Source organism: Anomaloglossus baeobatrachus, chromosome 2, assembly GCF_048569485.1.
Source record: "Anomaloglossus baeobatrachus isolate aAnoBae1 chromosome 2, aAnoBae1.hap1, whole genome shotgun sequence".
Classification (NCBI taxonomy): domain Eukaryota; kingdom Metazoa; phylum Chordata; class Amphibia; order Anura; family Aromobatidae; genus Anomaloglossus; species Anomaloglossus baeobatrachus.
Genome location: NC_134354.1, coordinates 746,009,482 through 746,028,737, shown reverse-complemented (window position 1 = coordinate 746,028,737; position 19,256 = coordinate 746,009,482). Strand labels below are relative to the sequence as shown.

At 45.3% G+C, this 19,256-nt stretch overlaps 1 protein-coding gene across 9 annotated transcripts in view; it reads left to right on the top strand.

Annotated features, from left to right (window-relative positions):
• The window catches only part of GRIA4 (glutamate ionotropic receptor AMPA type subunit 4), a 552,658-nt gene that overhangs the window by 271,325 nt on the left and 262,077 nt on the right, over positions 1-19,256 (top strand). For all 9 annotated transcript variants that reach the window (XM_075337446.1, XM_075337445.1, XM_075337452.1 and 6 more), the window contains one exon: positions 2,654-2,838. In XM_075337446.1, the coding sequence (XP_075193561.1) occupies positions 2,654-2,838 (185 nt within the window). The remainder of the gene's footprint in view (positions 1-2,653; positions 2,839-19,256) is intronic.

Sequence of the window (19,256 nt, the reverse complement as noted above, 5' to 3'; positions counted from 1 at the left end):
ATCTTTGCAGAGTCCTGGCGTCCCTGCTTTTATAGCCGCAGCTACATGCGGCCGGCCGCCATCGCGTCCCCCTTAGCTCTTTCCGGCCCCTCCTCTCTTTGGGCGGGGTCTTGGCCTTCGCGCCTCTACTGCTCGAGAAGACGCTCGAGCGGGAACTTTTCGCGCCAAAGATGGCGGCTTCTGCAATTTTTCTGCCGGATACCTCCGGCGGTAACAAGGCGCACCTCTACCAGACGGCAGAGCGGTAAGATCCTGTTCGTGACGCCAAGTTGTCGCGGGCGGGGAGGAGGGTGTCGGCACACCGCGCTCACCCCTTCTGCTCGGGTCCGGCAGCTGCTCAGTGGTGGCTCGAGCCGTGGGCCGGATCCCAGGGTTTCTCGAGCGACACTCCTCGTCCGTGAGTGAAAGGGGATTTGTGGTTGGGTGTGGGGATTGTTATAGTTCGTGACGCCACCCACGGTTGTGGTGATTGCACCACCGCTGCTCTGGATGGGGATCCCGGGGATGGTGATGGGGAGCAGCCAGGTGTTGTGTTGCCCCTCCGTGGGTAGGGGTTGGTGATCCCGGGGCCCGGTGATGGGTGGTGAGGTGCGGGGCCTGGTGGGTGCAGGGACGCGGGGGCAGCGCTGTGCCTTGCGGCACTATGGTACTCACTCAGCCTGAGACACGGACACAGTTTGTACGGTAAACCAAACGGCTGGTAGGACGGTCCCACAGACGGCTGCACCTGCACTCCCGGTAGGTGACGGTGATGTCCCTCTTCCTTGCACCTATGTTTGACTGATGGTAGCGGTGGATTCCCTCCGGTTACCCGCTCCCCGACTGCAATCTGGGCCGGAGGAGCTCTACACTTTGCCCGCAGGCGCTGGCCCTGAGAAACTGGTGCCTTGGCGGTGGCGGTGTCTCTCTGCTTCAGGTTGGGCTGTTGCCTTCAATCGGGACTTGGTTGCTGGGGGATCTACGTCCCCTTCACTGACGGATTCGGCAAATTTGGCGACTCCTAGCCTTGCCGGGGTCCGAGAGGCCCCTGCCCTGGTGCTGACTGTCCTTCGGAACACTGCTCCAGACCACCGGGCACACAGCCAACGGGGTCCTTCCAGGAACTTCCAAACGGTCCCCCTCCAGACAGTCACCGCCGTCGCTGACCTTGCTGTTCTGGCCCTACACAAAGCTGGACCCTTCAGGCTTTGCACACTCTCTGCTCTGTCACCACTTCTTGCTTTCCTCCTTTACTACTCTTCTTTCCTCCACTTTCACTTCTCTTATCTGCTCCTCACTCAACTCCGTTGTTTACTCTTGCCCTCCCCGGGCTAATCTGCCTGGTTTCTCCCGCCTCCAGAACTGTGATCTCCTTGGTGGGCGGAGCCAACCGCCTGTCCCACCCCCTGGTGTGAATCATCAGCCTCTGGAGGAAGGCAACAAGGATTTTTGGTTAGCTGTGATGTGCCTACCTGGAGTGTGGGGTGTGGTGGTGTTGTGACCTGTGACCCCTGGCTTGCCCAGGGCGACACACATGGGTGTTGGAATCATCAACTGTGCAGGTGATTAAATTATCACATGTACAATACTAAAGAAATCCGGAAAACATGCATTGTTGGCGGCCCTTGAGAACTGGAATTGGGGACCCATGGCTTAGGCTATGTTCACACAGGGCTTTTTTGGTGGGTTTTTAGCTGCAGATTTGCCTTGATTTTATGCAAATCCATTCCAATAAAGTGGTGCTTTTTACAGTACCAGATTTCTGAAATCTCATGCACAAACACACAAACACCTGCAGATTTTTTCCTAACTTTTGCCAAATACCTGCGTTTTTGTTGCAGATGTCAAAGAATGAGCATGTCAATTCTTTGCAGCGTTTTTGTAACGTTTTTTCATTGATATAATCCATTTTGTAGAAAAAGTGCCGCAAATCCGCACCAAAAACACCACTAAAAAATGCACCAAAAATGCAGATGACTCAAAGGCAATTTCCTGCCACAAGATCAGGTTTTAGTGAGGAAAAAAGTGCACCAAAAAGCCCTGTGTGAACATAGCGTCATTCATTTTTTACGCGAGCGAACAAGGGGAATGAATTGAGGTTGTCCAAGTAGTGTCCTCCATCCTCTATAAGTCCCCATACACATGCATACTTTGGGTGAACCCACCAATATCAATGGGCTTGAACGACAGACTAATGTGTATGGGGTTCCCCAACAGATGATTGTGGGAGGAGATTAAATCATGTCCAATTTCAGACTGGAGATCCCTTTGCACTCTGGCGATAATCCGCCGGTAGAGATGTGTGTCAGCAGTTCTCATAGAGAACACTGTGGAATGCTTGGCAGAGGGAGCCTTCCTGTGTATGGGACAGTCGGGTGAGATGTTTGCCTCATAGCCATCTAAAATGTATGGGGGGCTTCATACTTGACAATTTAAAGATGCCCCAAATTTATCAAACAACAACTACTTTATTATATTTAGGACATGTTAAGACAGTTTTGTCTAAGATTGAATTATCTAAAATGATCATATATTTATAAATATATCTCATTATTCATATTTGAGGTAATTTCATGCTTCTAATTGTCATTGACGTGAGTTGGCGCCATAAACCGATTTGGTAGGTGATGGAATGAAATGTTTCTGAAGTTCTGCTTTGTTTTGTGTTTTGCAGGATACTCCATACTCCAGGCAATCATGGAAAAGGCTGGACAGAATGGTTGGCAAGTTAGTGCAATATGTGTGGAAAATTTCAATGACGCCAGCTACAGACGTCTTTTAGAAGACTTGGATCGGAGACAAGAAAATAAGTTTGTAATAGACTGTGAAGTGGAGCGGCTTCAGAATATTCTGGAACAGGTAACCATTCACCCCGATACTGAGGATACCATAAAAACCCAGAAGTAAAGGGTTTAACTAGGATAAAGACATTTTCCAGAAACCCTGGGTCATCCATTGTGTGGCAGGAGATTTGCAGTTCGGTCCTCCTAACCTTAGTAGCGTAGCTTGTCCTGTATTTTTTTTATTTTTAGCACTGTCCATAAATCAATTTCTTTTCTATGTATTTTCGTCTTTCTTTAAGATCTGGATGTCACTGACATTGTATCTCTGGCTCTGACCAGACATTCAGACACACAATGCCGAATCTATAGGACACAGCAGCCGCTCCATTCAATTGAATGAACAGTCAGGGTGACCTCTAAAGGCATGAGGAGAGCTCGATTTTTAATACAAAAAAATATATTTTTTTTTTTCTACAGTAACTTGGACACTAATGTCAAATCCTAAAATAAAAGGCCTGGACATTTTCCACATATTAGAGCTGGATTGGGATACTGGTTGACATTGAAGAGATCCAGGTTGTCTATGGAGACTTGGCCTTTGCCACATATTAGAACTGGATTGGATTACTCGTTGATGTTGAAGAGATCCAAGTGGTCTATAAAGACTTGGGCCTCGTGCACATGTTGAGTATTTGGTGAGTTTTTACCTCAGTATTTGTAGTTAAAACCAGGAGTGGAAGAATCCGAGAAGAATAATAGTAACATGGGCACCACTGCTGTATTTTTCACCCACTCCTGGTTTTGGCTACAAATACTGAGGTAAAATACTCACCGAATACTCAACATGTTCACATGGCCTTATTGGCTCAACCCAGAGTGCTACTTTAAGGCCTCATACACACTTTGAGTATTTGCTGAGTTTTTTTACCTCAGTATTTGTTAGCTAAAACCAGGAGTAGGTAATAAATACAGAAGTGTTGCTCGTGTTTTTATTATACTTTTCCTCTGATTGTACCACTCCTGGTTTTGGCTACAGACACTGAGGTAAAAAAATTCACCAAATACTCAACGTGTGCGTGTGGTCTAAGGGTGGCTTTACATGCTACGATATCAGTACCGATATCGCTAGCATGCGACCCGCCCCCATCGTTTGTGCGAAACGGGCATATCGCTGTCACACATACTTACCTGCATAGCGACGTCGCTGTGACCGGCGTACCGCCTCCTTTCTAAGGGGGCGGTCCGTTCTGCGTCACAGCGACGTCACTAAGCGGCCACCCAATGAAAGCGGAGGGGCGGAGATGAGCGGGACGAACATCCCGCCCATCTCCTTCCTTCCGCATTGTGGCCGGCGGCAGGTAAGGAGCTGTTCCTCGTTCCTACAGGGGTCACACATAGTGATGTGTGCTGCCGCAGGAACGAGGAACAACAACGGCGAAGAGATAGTATCGATAATTGGGAGCGGACCCCCATGTCAACGAGGAGCGATTTTGGACGTTTTGCAACGATCCAAAATCGCTCCTTGGAGTCACACACTACGAGATCGCTACAGCGGGTGGATATGCGTCACAAATTTCGTGACCCCAACGAGATCGCTGTAGCAAAATCGTAGCGTGTAAAGCCCGCTTTATTGACTCAACCCAGAGTGCTCCTTTAAGGACAAGTTCACATGTTCATTATTTGGTGAGTTTCTTACCTCACCATCTCTAAGTCAAAACCAGGAGTAGAACAATCAGCGGAGCACCACTGCCCACTCCTGGTTTCGGCTTGCAAATACTGAGGTAAAAAACTCTCCAAACACTCAACATGTGGCCTTAAGGCAGCACTCTAGGTTGAGACAATAAGGTCCTGTGCACACAGTGAGTATTTGGTGAGTTTTATACCTCAAAGTTTGTAAGCTAAAAAATATGAAGAAGTGGTGCCCGTGTTTCTATTATATTTTTCCTCTGATTGTTCCACTTCTAGTCTTGGCTTACAAATACTGAGGTGAAAAACTCACCAAATACTCAACGTGTGCATGTGGCCTTACGGGTAAAGATCCTTGGAGAAAAAAAAAACAAAGTTACCTCTCCTCTCCTCTCCAAACGCCCATCTGTAGACAACTCCTTCAGGGTTTTTGTCATTACAGAGAAGGTTACTGCATCCAGCAATGACCCTGAAACAGCTGTCTGCAAATGGTGTCTGGTTAGGCTTATAATAGAAGCTGACTAACCAATATTGTAAAAAGTAAAAAAAAAAAAAAAAAAAAAGGTTTAGCAAAACGAAACACTATTAACCTGCAGATAATGAGGTTAATCTGCAGGTTAATAGCATTCTGGACCCGCCCGCTGCCGACACACTGAACCCCACTACCTGGAGGAAATGAACTTTAAAGGAGTTGTCCGACATTAGCTTAACAAAAATTTTTGAGTTTATCTGTGCTGTATTGTCATATAAATCACAACTACATTGTTATTTTTTGTTTTCTAACTTTTGTTCCTCTTGAATTATCCCTTTATTCTCTGCAGCTTCTTGTTTACATTCAGGTCCAGCAAACATGACCACTTCCTGTGCAAAACCTCAGTCAGAGCTGTCACCACCCACCCCAGTGTCCAGCCCCACCCCAGTGTCCAGCCTCACCCCAGTGTCCAGCCCCACCCCAGTGTCCATCCCCACCCCAGTGTCCAGCCCCACCCCAGTGTCCAGCCTCACCCCAGTGTTCAGCCCCACCCCAGTGTCCATCCCCACCCCAGTGTCCAGCCCCACCCCAGTGTCCAGCCTCACCCCAGTGTTCAGCCCCACCCCAGTGTCCAGCCCCACCCCAGTGTCCAGCCTCACCCCAGTGTCCAGCCCCACCCCAGTGTCCATCCCCACCCCAGTGTCCAGCCCCACCCCAGTGTCCAGCCTCGCCCCCTGCCCGCCCCCTGCACACACATTCCCTGTCAGTATTCTTCCCCAGCACCTGACCTGGTATCACTACAGCATTGCAAATAACAGCCCCACATCGGGCTCTGCACCGCAGATGCACACATATGGCTCTGCACCACACACATATGGCTCTGCACACGCACACATATGGCTTTGCACCGCACACATATGGCTCTGTACCGCACACGCACACATATGGCTCTGCACCGCACACGCACACATATGGCTCTGCACACGCACACATATGGCTCTGCACCGCACACACACACATATGGCTCTGTACCGCACACGCACACATATGACTCTGTACCGCACACATATCGCTCTGCACACGCACACATATGGCTCTGCACACGCACCCATATGGCTCTGTACCGCACACGCACACATATGGCTCTGCACCGCACACGCACACATATGGCTCTGTACCGCACACGCACACATATGGCTCTGCACACGCACACATATGGCTCTGCACACGCACACATATGGCTCTGCACTGCACACACACACATATGGCTCTGCACACGCACACATATGGCTCTGCACACGCCCCCCCCCCATAGGGAACACATGTAGGGAGTGCATACTCACCCGTCCTCGGTCCCCGCCGCTCCTGCACGTTCGCCAGCTGTCTGTGCTCTGGCCATATCAGCACAGTAGTGACGTCACCGCTGTGCTGAAGAGAGCACAGACAGCTGGGCAGTGATGAGAAGCTGTGCTCCTTCTCATCAGCACTTTCAAATGTACCGGCATCTGTGATCTGTGATGCCGGTACATTTGAATGTGTGATCCTGAGCAGGGGGCCCGGTGCTGGCGCTCACACCATGGCAGTCGCCGCCAGGCCCCTCCCCCAGGTCACGGACCCCACAGCAGTGCAGGGGGAGGTTACTGGAGAGTAAAAGAGGTGTGGGGGAATGTGTGGGAGGGTGCAGGGAAGGGGGCGGGGCTCATCGCACTGTACAGCCCAGCAGGGAGGCGACATGCTGTTCCACATTTGCATGTCAACATGGCCCTGCCCATGTTGACATGAAATGACCGGAAGCAGCAAAATCGCGGCAGGAGCGGTCACATGACCACTCTGAGCCGGGGGAGAGGGGCTGACAGCAGGACAGGTAAGTGGTCACTATCCAGTTACCTGCCCCAATGTAGCCCCATAGGGTAATAAAAAAAAAAAGTCAAAGAAGCCGGATAACCCCTTTAAGGCTGGAAACACATCTATGCGAGTAAAATCGGTTCGACTGGGCTGAAAAAAACTCGGCTGATTTTAGTTCACGTTAGGTCCGAGTGCAACGCAAGTGCGATGCTTTTTCTGAATAAATTAATGATTTTACTAGCGTGTGTAATGCGTATTTTTTACTATGTCATCTGCCATTCAGCTTTGCTACATGGCCGCTGACAGCAGACACAGACAGCGATGTAGCAGAGCTGAATGGCAGATGACAGCAGACACAGATAGAGCCGCACGATCAGAATGAACTCGGGTGAACTTCACCCGACTTCATTGTCATGCTGCGGCTCTGTCTGTGCCGCGTCCTGATTAGCGGTCACCTGTGAAGGGCTCACCGGTGACCGCTAATCCCCTGAGTGACTGAAGTTAGCAGCCCTCTCTCATACTCACCGATCCCCGGCGCCGCGCTGCACGGCATTCACACTGCTCCGGCGGCTTTTACTATTTTAAAAAAGCCGGTGACAGCGGGTAACCTCAGTGACAGCTCAGCTGATCGCGCTACTCACCTCAGTTGCTGCGTGGAGCTGACAGGAGCGGTGGTGTCTTCTGCAGCTCCTGTCACCTTCATGCAGCAGAGCTGGAAGTGACGCTGGACCATCCTGGATTACACTCGGCATGGGGGCGTGTCTCACTGCAACCAATCATAGGCGCCTGTGGGCGGGGAAAGTAGGGAATACTAAATTGTTTAATGAGCGGCCGGCTTTTTCAAAATAGTAAAAGCCGCCGCAGCAGTATGAATGCCGTGCAGCGCCGCGCCGGGAATCTATGAGTATGAGAGAGGAGGGGAAAATGACCGACAGACTGGTAGAGAGGGACAGAGATAGTGACGGACCGACAGAGAGAGAATAGAGACTGAGAGGGAGAGACCAACTGACAGAGAATAGTGATTGACAGACATTGGGAGACATCACTCGTTTCCAGTGTTTTAGGAAACATGCGAGAAATGTATTTAGAAAATCGGATGTCACTAGGATGGTGTGAGTGCCGTCCCGTGACATCCGATTATTTACACGCTCCCATAGACTTGCATTGGAGAGACTCGCAGTAGAAACTCGCAAAAAAGCAGCATGCTGCGATTTTTTTCTCAGTCCGATTTGGACTGAGAAAAAAATCACAAATGCGAGCTGAATCATTCACTAACATGTCCGATTCCAATGCGAGTTTTTCTCGCATTGCTCTACTGCGAGAAACTCGCAAATGAGAAGCAGCCCTAATCCTCTTGGCAGCTTTTGGGTTTCAGTCACGGGAGTGGTGCCGGCACAAGTTCAGTCACTGCTCTGTGTATAGAGAGCACCGGCTGTAATCCCCCCCCCCGCACTGACTGACACCCACTCTGCATTAGGCCCCCTTTTCACATCAGTGATTCCAGTATGTATGACGCTCTTTTCATACATACCTGAATAATGGACATACGCAGAGCCATTAAAATCAATGGGTCTGCACACACACCAGTGTTTTCACAAGGACCATGTGTCCGTATGGAGCACATGCCTTTCCGTGTGTTCCGCATGGAGACAAGTCCGTTTTTCTCCAGCAGCACTTATGTCACACGGACCACACAGTGATGTGATCCGTGTGACATGTGCTGGAGAGAACACGTGTCTTTGAAATAAAATGATTTTTAAATAAATTAATAAATCTTTATTTTTATATAGCATTAACATATTCCGTAGCACTTTACATACATCAGGAACACTGTCCCCATTTTGGCTCACAATCTAAATTCCCTATCTGTATGTCTTTGGAGTGTGGGATGAAATCCACGCAAACACGGGGAGAACATACAAACTCCTTGCAGATGGTGTCCTTGGTGGGATTTGAACCCAGGACACCAGCGCTACAAGGCTGTAGTGCTAACCACTGAGCCACCGTGCTCACCTGTTGCCAGCTCTGCTGCCTTTGGTGCTGCTGTCACTTGCTTCCGGGCATGCTCATTATGCTCATGGCATACTCGCTGCACTGTGAATCAGCAGTGCCGGAGACATCAGCGCCACGGACAGCAGTGCCGGGGACAGGGGAGTAGTAAAAAGTTCCTGATCTCTTTGTGCTATCACGGATAGCACACGGAGAACACACATGTGCAATAATCACGGCACACGGAGGGGCATACGCACCTTCAACACGTCCGGGAAAAATGTGTATGTTTTCCACGGATGAGTGAAAGAGGCCTTAGAGGAAGCCGTCAGTCATTGCATGGGCATGGTTACAGCCTCTGCTCACTATACACAGAGTGGTGACTGAACCCGCACCGACACCGCTTCCATGACTGAAACTCGAAAGCTGCCGAGAGGAAGTTGATTTCTTTCCGGTTGTGGGGTTCAATGTACCGGTGCTGAGCAGGTTCAGAACGTTATTAACCTGCAGATTAACCCCATATCTGCAGGTTAATAGTGTTTCTTCACATGACAGATTCCCTTTAAACCTTTTCTTTTTTACTTTTTACTATATTGTTCAACTTCTATTATAAGCCTAACCAGACAGCATTTGCACCTCCCTTGTAACTGAAACGCTGGGGGATTAAAGTTCACTTTCTCTCGGCAGTGGGGTTCGAAATGCAGACGCCAGGCATTTTTAAAACATTATTAACCTGCAGATTAACCCCACATCTGCAGATTAATAGCAGTTTTCCATGTGACAGGTTCCCAATAAAAAAATATGACAAAAAAACCCATGAAAGTTTGAATAACCCTCCCTTTTTACCCACTAAAGATATTGAAAATATTTTTAAAAATATACGGCACTTCTGTAGCATTGCTGTATCCATAAAAAAAGTTATATAAAAATATAAAAGTAATTAACTCAGTAGATAAACAATTTAATTAAATAAATATAATAATTGTGTTTTTATTTTTGGTCACCGCAACATCACAAAAAAATGCTGTAAAAAGTGATCAAAATTTTATATCTATTCCAATATGGTATCTATAAAAACATTGATTCTCCCCACAAAAAATAAGCCATCACACAGCTTCTTCAACCGGAAAATTAAGACTTTAAGGCTTTGTGCGCACTAGAAATGTGAAGTTTCTCAAGAAAATTTCTTGAGAAACTTCTGGGAGTGAAAGATATCCGGACCTCCGGAAAAAATCTGCACCAAATCCGCATGCGGATTTGCCGCGGAATAGCCGCGATTTTGCCACGATTTTCCCGCGGGTGGTTCCCTGCGGATTTTGCAGGCTGTAGTGCCGAAGGGTATCTGCGGAAATAATGGACATGCTCATTTTCTCAAGAAATTTTCTCGAGAAATTCTTCTCAAGGAAATTTCTTGAGAAAAATCCGCACAGTGCGCACAGCTATTTTTTTTTTTCATAGAATTTGCTGGGAAATGTCTGCACAAAGATTGCAGACATTTCTCAAGAAATTTCCGCGGGTAAAACGGTCTAGTGCGCACAGAGCCTAAGGGTTTTGGAAAATGAGAATATAATCTAAAAATAATTTTTTCAAATTTCAGATTTTTTTTCCCATTACTAAAATAATTAAAAAAACTAAGAGAAATTTAGTATCGTGATAATCACACTAAGGCTGGAGTCACACTTGCGAGTGACTCATGTGAGTCTCGCATCGGTAGCGCCCGGCATGGCCGCACACTCTCCTGACAGGAGCGGATCGGCTGCATATACAGTGCCTTGCGAAAGTATTTGGCCCCTTTGAATTTGCGGATCTGCTGCATGTACAGTGCCTTGCGAAAGTATTTGGCCCCTTTGAATTTGCGGATCTGCTGCATGTACAGTGCTTTGCAAAAGAATTTGGCCCCTTTAAATTTTTCAACCTTTTCCCTCATTTCAGGCTTCAAACATAAAGATAAAAATTTTAATGTTATGGTGAAGAATCAACAACAAGTGGGACACAATTGTGAAGTTGAACAAAATGTATTGCTTATTTTAAACTTTTATAAAAAATAAATAACTGAAAATTGGGGCGTGCAATATTATTCATCCCCTTTAAGTTAATACTTTGTAGCGCCACCTTTTGCTGCGATTACAGCTGCAAGTCGCTTGGGTATGTGTCTATCAGTTTTGCACATCGAGAGACTGAAATTCTTGCCCATTCTTCCTTTGTAAATAGCTCGAGCTGAGTGAGGTTCGATGGAGAGCGTTTGTGAACAGCAGTTTTCAGCTCTTTCCACAAATTTCGGTCTGGACTTTGACTTGGCAATTCTAAAGCCTGCTTTACATGTTACGATTTCGCATATGATATCATATGCGATCGTATGTGCGGCACGTTCAATTTGTTGAATGTGCCGCACAAACGATTAACCCGTGTCACATGTACTTACCCGTCCATACGACCTCGATGTGGGCGGCGAACGTTCACTTCCTGGAGTGGGAGGGACGTTCGGCGTCACATCGACGTCACGTGGCAGCCGGCCAATAGAAGCGGAGGGGCGGAGATGAGCGTAAACATCCCGCCCACCTTCTTCCTTCCGCATTGCTGGCTGGTTAGATCTGTTCATCGTTCCCGGGGTGTCACACACAGCGATGTGCGCTGCCCCGGGTACGATGAACAATCTGACGTTCAATTTTTAGGAATTGAACGACGTGCATACGATGAACGTTTTACCATTCAATCGCAATCGCACGTAGCTGTCACACACTGCAATGTACCTTACGATGCCAGATGTGCGTCACTTACGACGTGATCCTGCCGACACATCGTAAGATATATTGTAGCGTGTAAAGCGGGCTTAACACCTGGATACGTTTATTTGTGAACCATTCCATTGTAGATTTTGCTTTATGTTTTGGATCATTGTCTTGTTGAAAGACAAATTTCCGTCCCAGTCTCAGGTCTTTTGCAGACTCCAACAGGTTTTCTTCAAGAATGGTCCTGTATTTGGCTCCATCCATCTTCCCATCAATTTTAACCATCTTCCCTGTCCCTGCTGAAGCAAAGCAGGCCCAAACCATGATGCTGCCACCACCATGTTTGACAGTGGGGATGGTGTGTTCAGAGTAATGAGCTGTGTTGCTTGTGGCACACTTTAAACAACATTTTTTATAGATATCTTTGAGAAATGGCTTTCTCCTTGCCACTCTTCCATAAAGGCCAGATTTGTGCAGTGTACGACTGATTGTTGTCTTATGGACAGAGTCTCCCACCTCAGCTGTAGATCTCTGCAGTTCATCCAGAGTGATCATGGGCCTCTTGGCTGCATCTCTGATCAGTCTTCTCCTTGTTCGAGATGAAATTTTTAAGTTATGGCCGGGTCTTGGTAGATTTGCAGTGGTATGATACTCCTTCCATTTCAATATGATCGCTTGCACAGTTCTTGTTGGGATGTTTAAAGTTGTGGAAATCTTTTTGTTACCAAATCCAGCTTTAAACTTCTCCACAACAGTATCACGGACCTGCCTGTTGTGTTCCTTGGTCTTCATGATACTCTCTGTGCTTTAAACAGAACACTGAGACTATCACAGAGCAGGTGCATTTATACGGAGACTAGATTACACACAGGTGGATTATATTTATCATCAGTCATTTAGGACAACATTGGATCATTTAGAGATCCCCAATGAAATTCTGAAGTGAGTTTGCTGCACTGAAAGTAAAGGGGTTGAATAATATTGCACGCCCCACTTTTCAGTTTATTCTTTTTTTACATAAGTTTAAAATAAGCAATACATTTTGTTCACCTTCACAATTGTGTCCCACTTGTTGTTGATTCTTCACCATAACATTAATATTTTATGTTTATGTTTGAAGCCTGATATGTGGGAAAAGGTTGAAAAATTCAGTGGGGCCAAATACTTTCGCAAGGCACTGAAGAAAGGAATTTCCAGCATCCAGGTTCCAAGATTATTTTAAAAAATGAATTTCTTTATTCCAAAATAATTTAAAAGGTCATTCCATATGTATAAAAACAAGTGGCAATTATCAAACAGGTACGCGTTTCGGAGGATCACCCATGCGTTTTGGGTGATCCTCCGAAACGTGTACCTGTTTGATAATTGCCACTTGTTTTTATACATATGGAATGACCTTTTAAATTATTTTGGAATAAAGAAATTCGTTTTTTAAAATAATCTGGAACCTGGATGCTGGAAATTCCTTTCTTCATATTCACACTTCAGTGGGTCCTGCTGATGTCCGTGCACCGGTCAGATTCTTATGGAACTCCAAGTGGGTGAGCTGGTGTTTTTTTCTCCTTTCGCAAGGCACTGTATTTCTATGCAGCTGAAACACTCCTGTCGGGAGAGCATCAGGCCGTGCCGGGTGATGCCGATGCGAGACACACGCCTAATTTATAGAATCGTATTGCCCGGTCATTTTTACCTCACAATGTAGACTGTAAAAACAAAAACAATGTCAGAATTGTGGGGGGGTTTTTTCAATTTTTCCACATTTGGATTTATTTTCCTGTTTTTCAACACACTGTTTGGTAAAATGAATGGAGTCATTCAAAGCTACAACTCATCCTGCAAAAATAAGCCCTCATAGGTCTTTGTGGTCAGAAAAATAAAAAAATATATAGCTCTTGGAAGGAGAGGAAACCACAAAAATGGCTACTGCCCTTGTTGGCAAGGGAGTAAATGGAACCTGTCACCAGATTTGTCCCATATAAGCTGCGGCCACCACCAGTAAGCCCCTATATATATCATTCTAGAATAATATATAAGAGCCCAGGCCGCTCTGTAAAATATAAAAAGTAACTCTTATTATACTCACAAGGGGGGCGGTCTGGTCCGAGGGGCATTGCTGGTCTTGGCCTTTCTTCCCAGCTCCGTGTGGATGACGCGTCGCACGTCATCTACACAGAGGCCTCCATTACGCTCCTGCGCATGCTTACTTTTCTTTGCACTGTTGACGGCAGATCAAAGTATTGTAATATGCAGGCATGAGGAAAAACTGCCCGCGCATGCGCACTACATAGTTGATTATATAGTGCTCTTCCCTGACTTGTCTAACTATCTTTAAAGGGGTTGTCCAGAATTAGGAAAAACATGACCACCTTCTTCCAGAAACAGGACCACACCCGTCTGTCGGGTAATTCTGGAATTGCCGGTCAGCTCCATTGAAGTGAATGGGGGAAAGCTGCAAGCCCACACAGACCTGTGAACGGGTGTGGCGCTATTTTAGAGCAAAGCAGTTGTCTTAATCAAATCCTAGGCATCCACCCTATTTTCTTTTGTAATTTAAGATGCATTGTAGTAGTGACCGATCAATCAAGAATTTCTTTTTTGTTAGATGTTCCTAACCCTTGTAAGTTATAAGATACCACAATTGTGAAAAATAAATGTCACCTTTTGACGGGGAAAGTTAATGCAGAGTTCTAGTTTGAGCCGCAGACACGTCTTTCACAATTTACATTACTTACTATATTTAAACGACTGATCTCAGCTTCACTCCTTGGATGACACGAGAGCAGATAGAAGCGAGTACTTTGGTAAATGACCTCATTTATCTCCGTCTACATAAATCACAACAAACATGCCAAGATCAATCGCATATAGACAAACTCATTTCTAGCGTTGTACGTTACTGGCGTTATGTTCTTCTCTTGCTCGTAATGCGGCTCATATGAGTAGAGAATCTCTTTGAACCTTTTTGGTCAACACGACATGGGCAATATTTAGTACATTACAATTTATATTTGATGGCTTTGGATATGATTTTCAACAATATAATTGGACATAAATAGATATCATGGGGCCCCATAGCAAAAGTCCTAATTGAGTCGTCCCCCCCTCAAAAAAACCTCCCACATTTTAAAGACAGAGCAAGGTACTTGTATTGTGGCAATTAGGCCGGTGTCACACTTGCGAGTGCCTCGCGTGTATCTCGCGCGAGTCTCGCGTTCCATCACCCGGCACGGACTCACCCTCTCCTCACAGGAGCATGTCGCTTACGAATGCATCCGACCCGTTCCTGTGAGGAGAGGGTGAGTCTGTGCCGGGTGATGCAACGCGAGACTCGCGTGAGATACATGCGAGGCACTCGCAAGTGTGACACCGGCCTCAGACAAACTTTTGCCCTTATTGAAACCCCTTAGTGTTCTCAGCCACTTCAATAACCCTTTTATGGCCCTCATAGAGTTTAATGCCACCCCCCAAAGTGAATTATCTCACAGTACCCCTTCACACACAGTATGATAATCCCACAGTGCCCTCAACACAGCATAATACCCCCACAGTCCACCAACACAGTATGATACACTGGCTTTAGTTTATATATGAAAATCCTGGTGGTTGGTCCTCATTAAGTTGCCGTGTGCAGCCGCCATTTACCATATCTATCACTATCCTTCCACACACACACATTAATGCTTAGTTCGTCAGAGTATTTGTATGTTTTCATTTGAGGGAAAGGAGTAAGCTGTTGTCAAGCTCTTCTGGTGGCATAAACCCAATTCCCTTTTTCCTCCCCATCATCTTTCAAGGTAGAGTCAAGAAGCTCTCGTAAACATATGATAATTGGCTTGTCCCTCTGAAAAAAAACAACTTTCCTCTAATGTGCTTGAGTGACTTCAAATTTCGATATTATTATCCTTGTTGGTGTATTATTTGGGAACAACAGTAATCGATAAATGTAGGATGAATTGTCAATTTTGTTGTATGAATTGCATTTTTTTCCCAAGAAGAACTGTGAAGAACTGGCAAAGTATAAAATGGAACATTCTAAGCAATGAACACAATTTTTGTAAAATTGCACGAGAGGGACTAAACAAACCGACTAAACAAATTACCCCAAAGTTCTGTTATTATTATGCTACTAAACTTGTGTGACTTAGACCTTGTACCTGTGTGGACCATATTCTACGTCAGTGGTCTCCAACCTGTGGCTCTCCATCTACAACTCCCAGGTGGCAATTGTTGGGGCTTACGTAGAATTGTAAAGTTACCGGTTGAGGACCAATGATCTGCTCTCTCCACGTCAATAAGAATGTTGCTTGTTTAGGACATTTTACAACAGTGCAGTAGTGTGACCCTAGGATCCTAAATACCCTCAAGGTATGTATATGTGTAGTATCCAGTCACCAACATGTGGTATATAAAAGTCCAATGGAACGGAACCGGTGAGTGCTTTAAAAAGGAGTTGGAGTAGGGATAAACTAAAGAGATTGCAGCCCCTTTCATCCAGTAGACCAGCCTTCATGACATCGGTCCCAGAACCCTCCATCATTGGCAAGATACTCACCCTCTCCAGCGCATTCACAGGCTGTTTCACCTGGAGAATACAGCGAGTGTAGGCGCCGGCGGGGATGGTCTCATGAACAGCAGCGGTCTTGGGGGATGGACCTCCAGGAGTCTACTAATACGGGGCTTGCAAAAAAAAACCTACCTAATACACTAATTCTGATATTTTCCTTTAAGACGCTCATCCCTGTAACAGAGTGGCAATAAGGTATGCTTATTTTTTATTTTATTTTTTTATAAAGGTGTCTTGCTGATATTTTTAATATAGAAAATCATATAAAGGAAGTGAAATCGAACTCTTTCTATGAAATTTTCTTTTAATCTCTCTCTTCTATCAGTCTTCATAGGACGTTAAGTGTCTGGGAGGTTCGGATAGATCTTTCCCTAAAGGTTGTAGAAAGATTAGAGAGAAAGCATTGATATTTTCTTATTGCACAAAGAAAAAACCCAAAAGCCATGCAAATGGTTGAAGATCCTCCGATGGGTAGAATCTCAATCTCTCCTCTGTGTAAAAATGTATAGGACACTCCCGGTATTATCTGTGCCGTTGCCTCCGAAGCTGTGCTGATTTTTACTGCGGATAAAAAGCATGAAATGAAAAGATACATTTTGTTATCTTACCTTTTATATATTTCTTGGCTGTGTGTTCTTTTCGATATGAGACGACTTGTGCAGCAAGTGATCTCCACCTAGTGGCAATGATCGTGTCCGTACGTAGGTACGAAAGGGGGATCGAATGCTTTCTACTGTGTGGCTTAGGTAAAGCTATCCCCATAATAATATATAATAGAGCCAGATTGATCATTTAACCCTTTGCTTGCGCATTGGGATCCCCCGTGAGTTAAAGAGTGTGTTCAGACAATAAAAATGGTGACGGATCTTACAATATTTTAAGCTGTATTTCTCAATGTGAACAACAGAACTGCTACGTGTTTAGTTTCGGTGTAAACGACATTCTTCTCTATGGAAACCCAATCAGTAGGAGACGTTAGCTACCTCCTTCACCTTCTTAAGCATACTATACTATTAAAAAAAGGGCAAAAGGACATATCTGATGGATACACAAACACTTGATAACTTTATACCAGGTAATATTTCACGCTCTACAAGCTCAACTAGAGGAAAGGTGATTTTATTGACAACAAGAATTAAAGCGCACTAATTACCAGGATTTTCCTATATAACCTAAGGCCAGTGCTATACTGGCACTATCAGGCTGATTCGCTACATACCTGCAGTGGTCAGCTCGGATGTATAGGTTTTGAAACACAATAAAGTAAAGTTTGTAAAATGAGCAGCTTTTTGAGTGGCAGCAGCTGGGGATCATCTGATAGCTGGGGTGGGTATTCATAGTGATTCCCACCCCCTGCCTGTCATCCTCCCCTGTTATTTATGCTAAGTCTATTATAGAATCATTTTACTAAATAGCTAGAAGGAGCTGTGCTGATTTCATATCCATGTGACCATAAGGGGCGGGGCCTCCACCAACATAGCTGATACCAGGAAGCAACATTATTTTTCTGTTGGCTGAGGCCCTGCTCCTTCTGGTCACATGAGTATGACATTAGCATAGGTCCTTCTAGTCACTTAATATAATAATAGAATTAGAATAAATAACAGGGGGAGGATGGACAGGCAGGGGGCAGGAATCACTATGAAAACCCACCCCAGCTATCAGCTGATCGGCAGCTGCTGCTCATTTTACAAACTTTACTGGCTTGTGTTTCAAAACCTATACATCCTACCTGACAACTATAGCTATGTATAGAATCAGCATGATTGTGAAAGTATAGAACTGGCTTTAGGTTATATAGGAAAACCCTGGTGATTGGTGCGCTTTAAAGAACAAGTGATAGGATATCTATAGGATAGGTGATAAATGTATGGTCAGCGGGGGTCCGACCACAGGGACCAATGTGAATGGAGTGGTAGCACTCGTCAATCACTGCTCTATTCACTTATTTGGGTCTATGGGAGCAGGAATTTGCATGTGTGACCATCGTTCTCAAACTTTGTGAATGAAGTGGGGGTTACACAGGAGTTATGTGACTTGGGTCTTGTGATTGAGGAGGCCCCAGAGGTCAGACCACCACAATCACACCTGTATCACTTATCCATAGTAGAAAAATCTAATTAAATCCTGACCTGACCACACATGGAAGATATGATATACTGTATATATGGTAGACGTGTGTGACCATTATTCTCATACTTTCTTAATGAAGTGGTGGATACACAGGAGTCTCTCGATTCACTTTTTGTGATCAAGGAAGCCCCAAAGGTCAGATCACCAACAATCACACCTGTATCACTTATCTATAGTAAAAAAATCAAACGAAATCCTGAACTGACCACACACATGGAAGATTCAATATACTTGATATGTGGTAGACCCCGCCTCAGCTGCTGACTGTCAAAACATTAGAGCAAAAAAATTATACCAGAAACGTGTCAGAGTTAAGAAACTTGGACATCATGAGGAACTTTTCTAATGGATATGGAATATTGAAGTTTTGCTTTTGCAAGTGGAATTGCTGACTCTCTTTTTTTGCTGCATCACTTATTATATGAATTGCTTATATACAATGCCTTGCGAAAGTATTCGGCTCCCTTGAATTTTTCAGCCTTGAACCACATTTCAGGCTTCAACCATAACAATAAAAATTTTAGTGTTATGGTGAAGAATCAACAACAAGTGGGACACAATTATGAAGTTGAACGAAATTTATTGCTTATTTTAAACTTTTTTGAAAAATAAATAACTGAAAAGTGGGACGTGCAATATTATTCGTCCCCTATACGTTAATACTTTGTAGCGCCACTTTTTGCTTCAAGAATGGTCCTGTATTTGGCTCCATCCATCTTCCCATCAATTTTAACCATCTTTCCAGTCCCTGCTGAAGAAAAGCAGGCCCAAACCTTGATGCTGCAACCACCATGTTTGACAGTGGGGATGGTGTGTTCAGGGTGATGAACTGTGTTGCTTTTACGCCAAACATGTCATTTGGCATTGTGCCCAAATAGTTCGATTTTGGTTTCATCTGACCAGAGTACCTTCTTCCACATGTTTGGTGTGTCTCCCAGGTGGCTTGTGGCAAACTTTAAATGACACTTTTTATTGATATCTTTGATAAATGGCTTTCTTCTTGCTACTCTTCCATAAAGGCTAGATTTGTGCAGTGTACGACTGATTGTTGTCCTATGGACAGACTCTCCCACCTC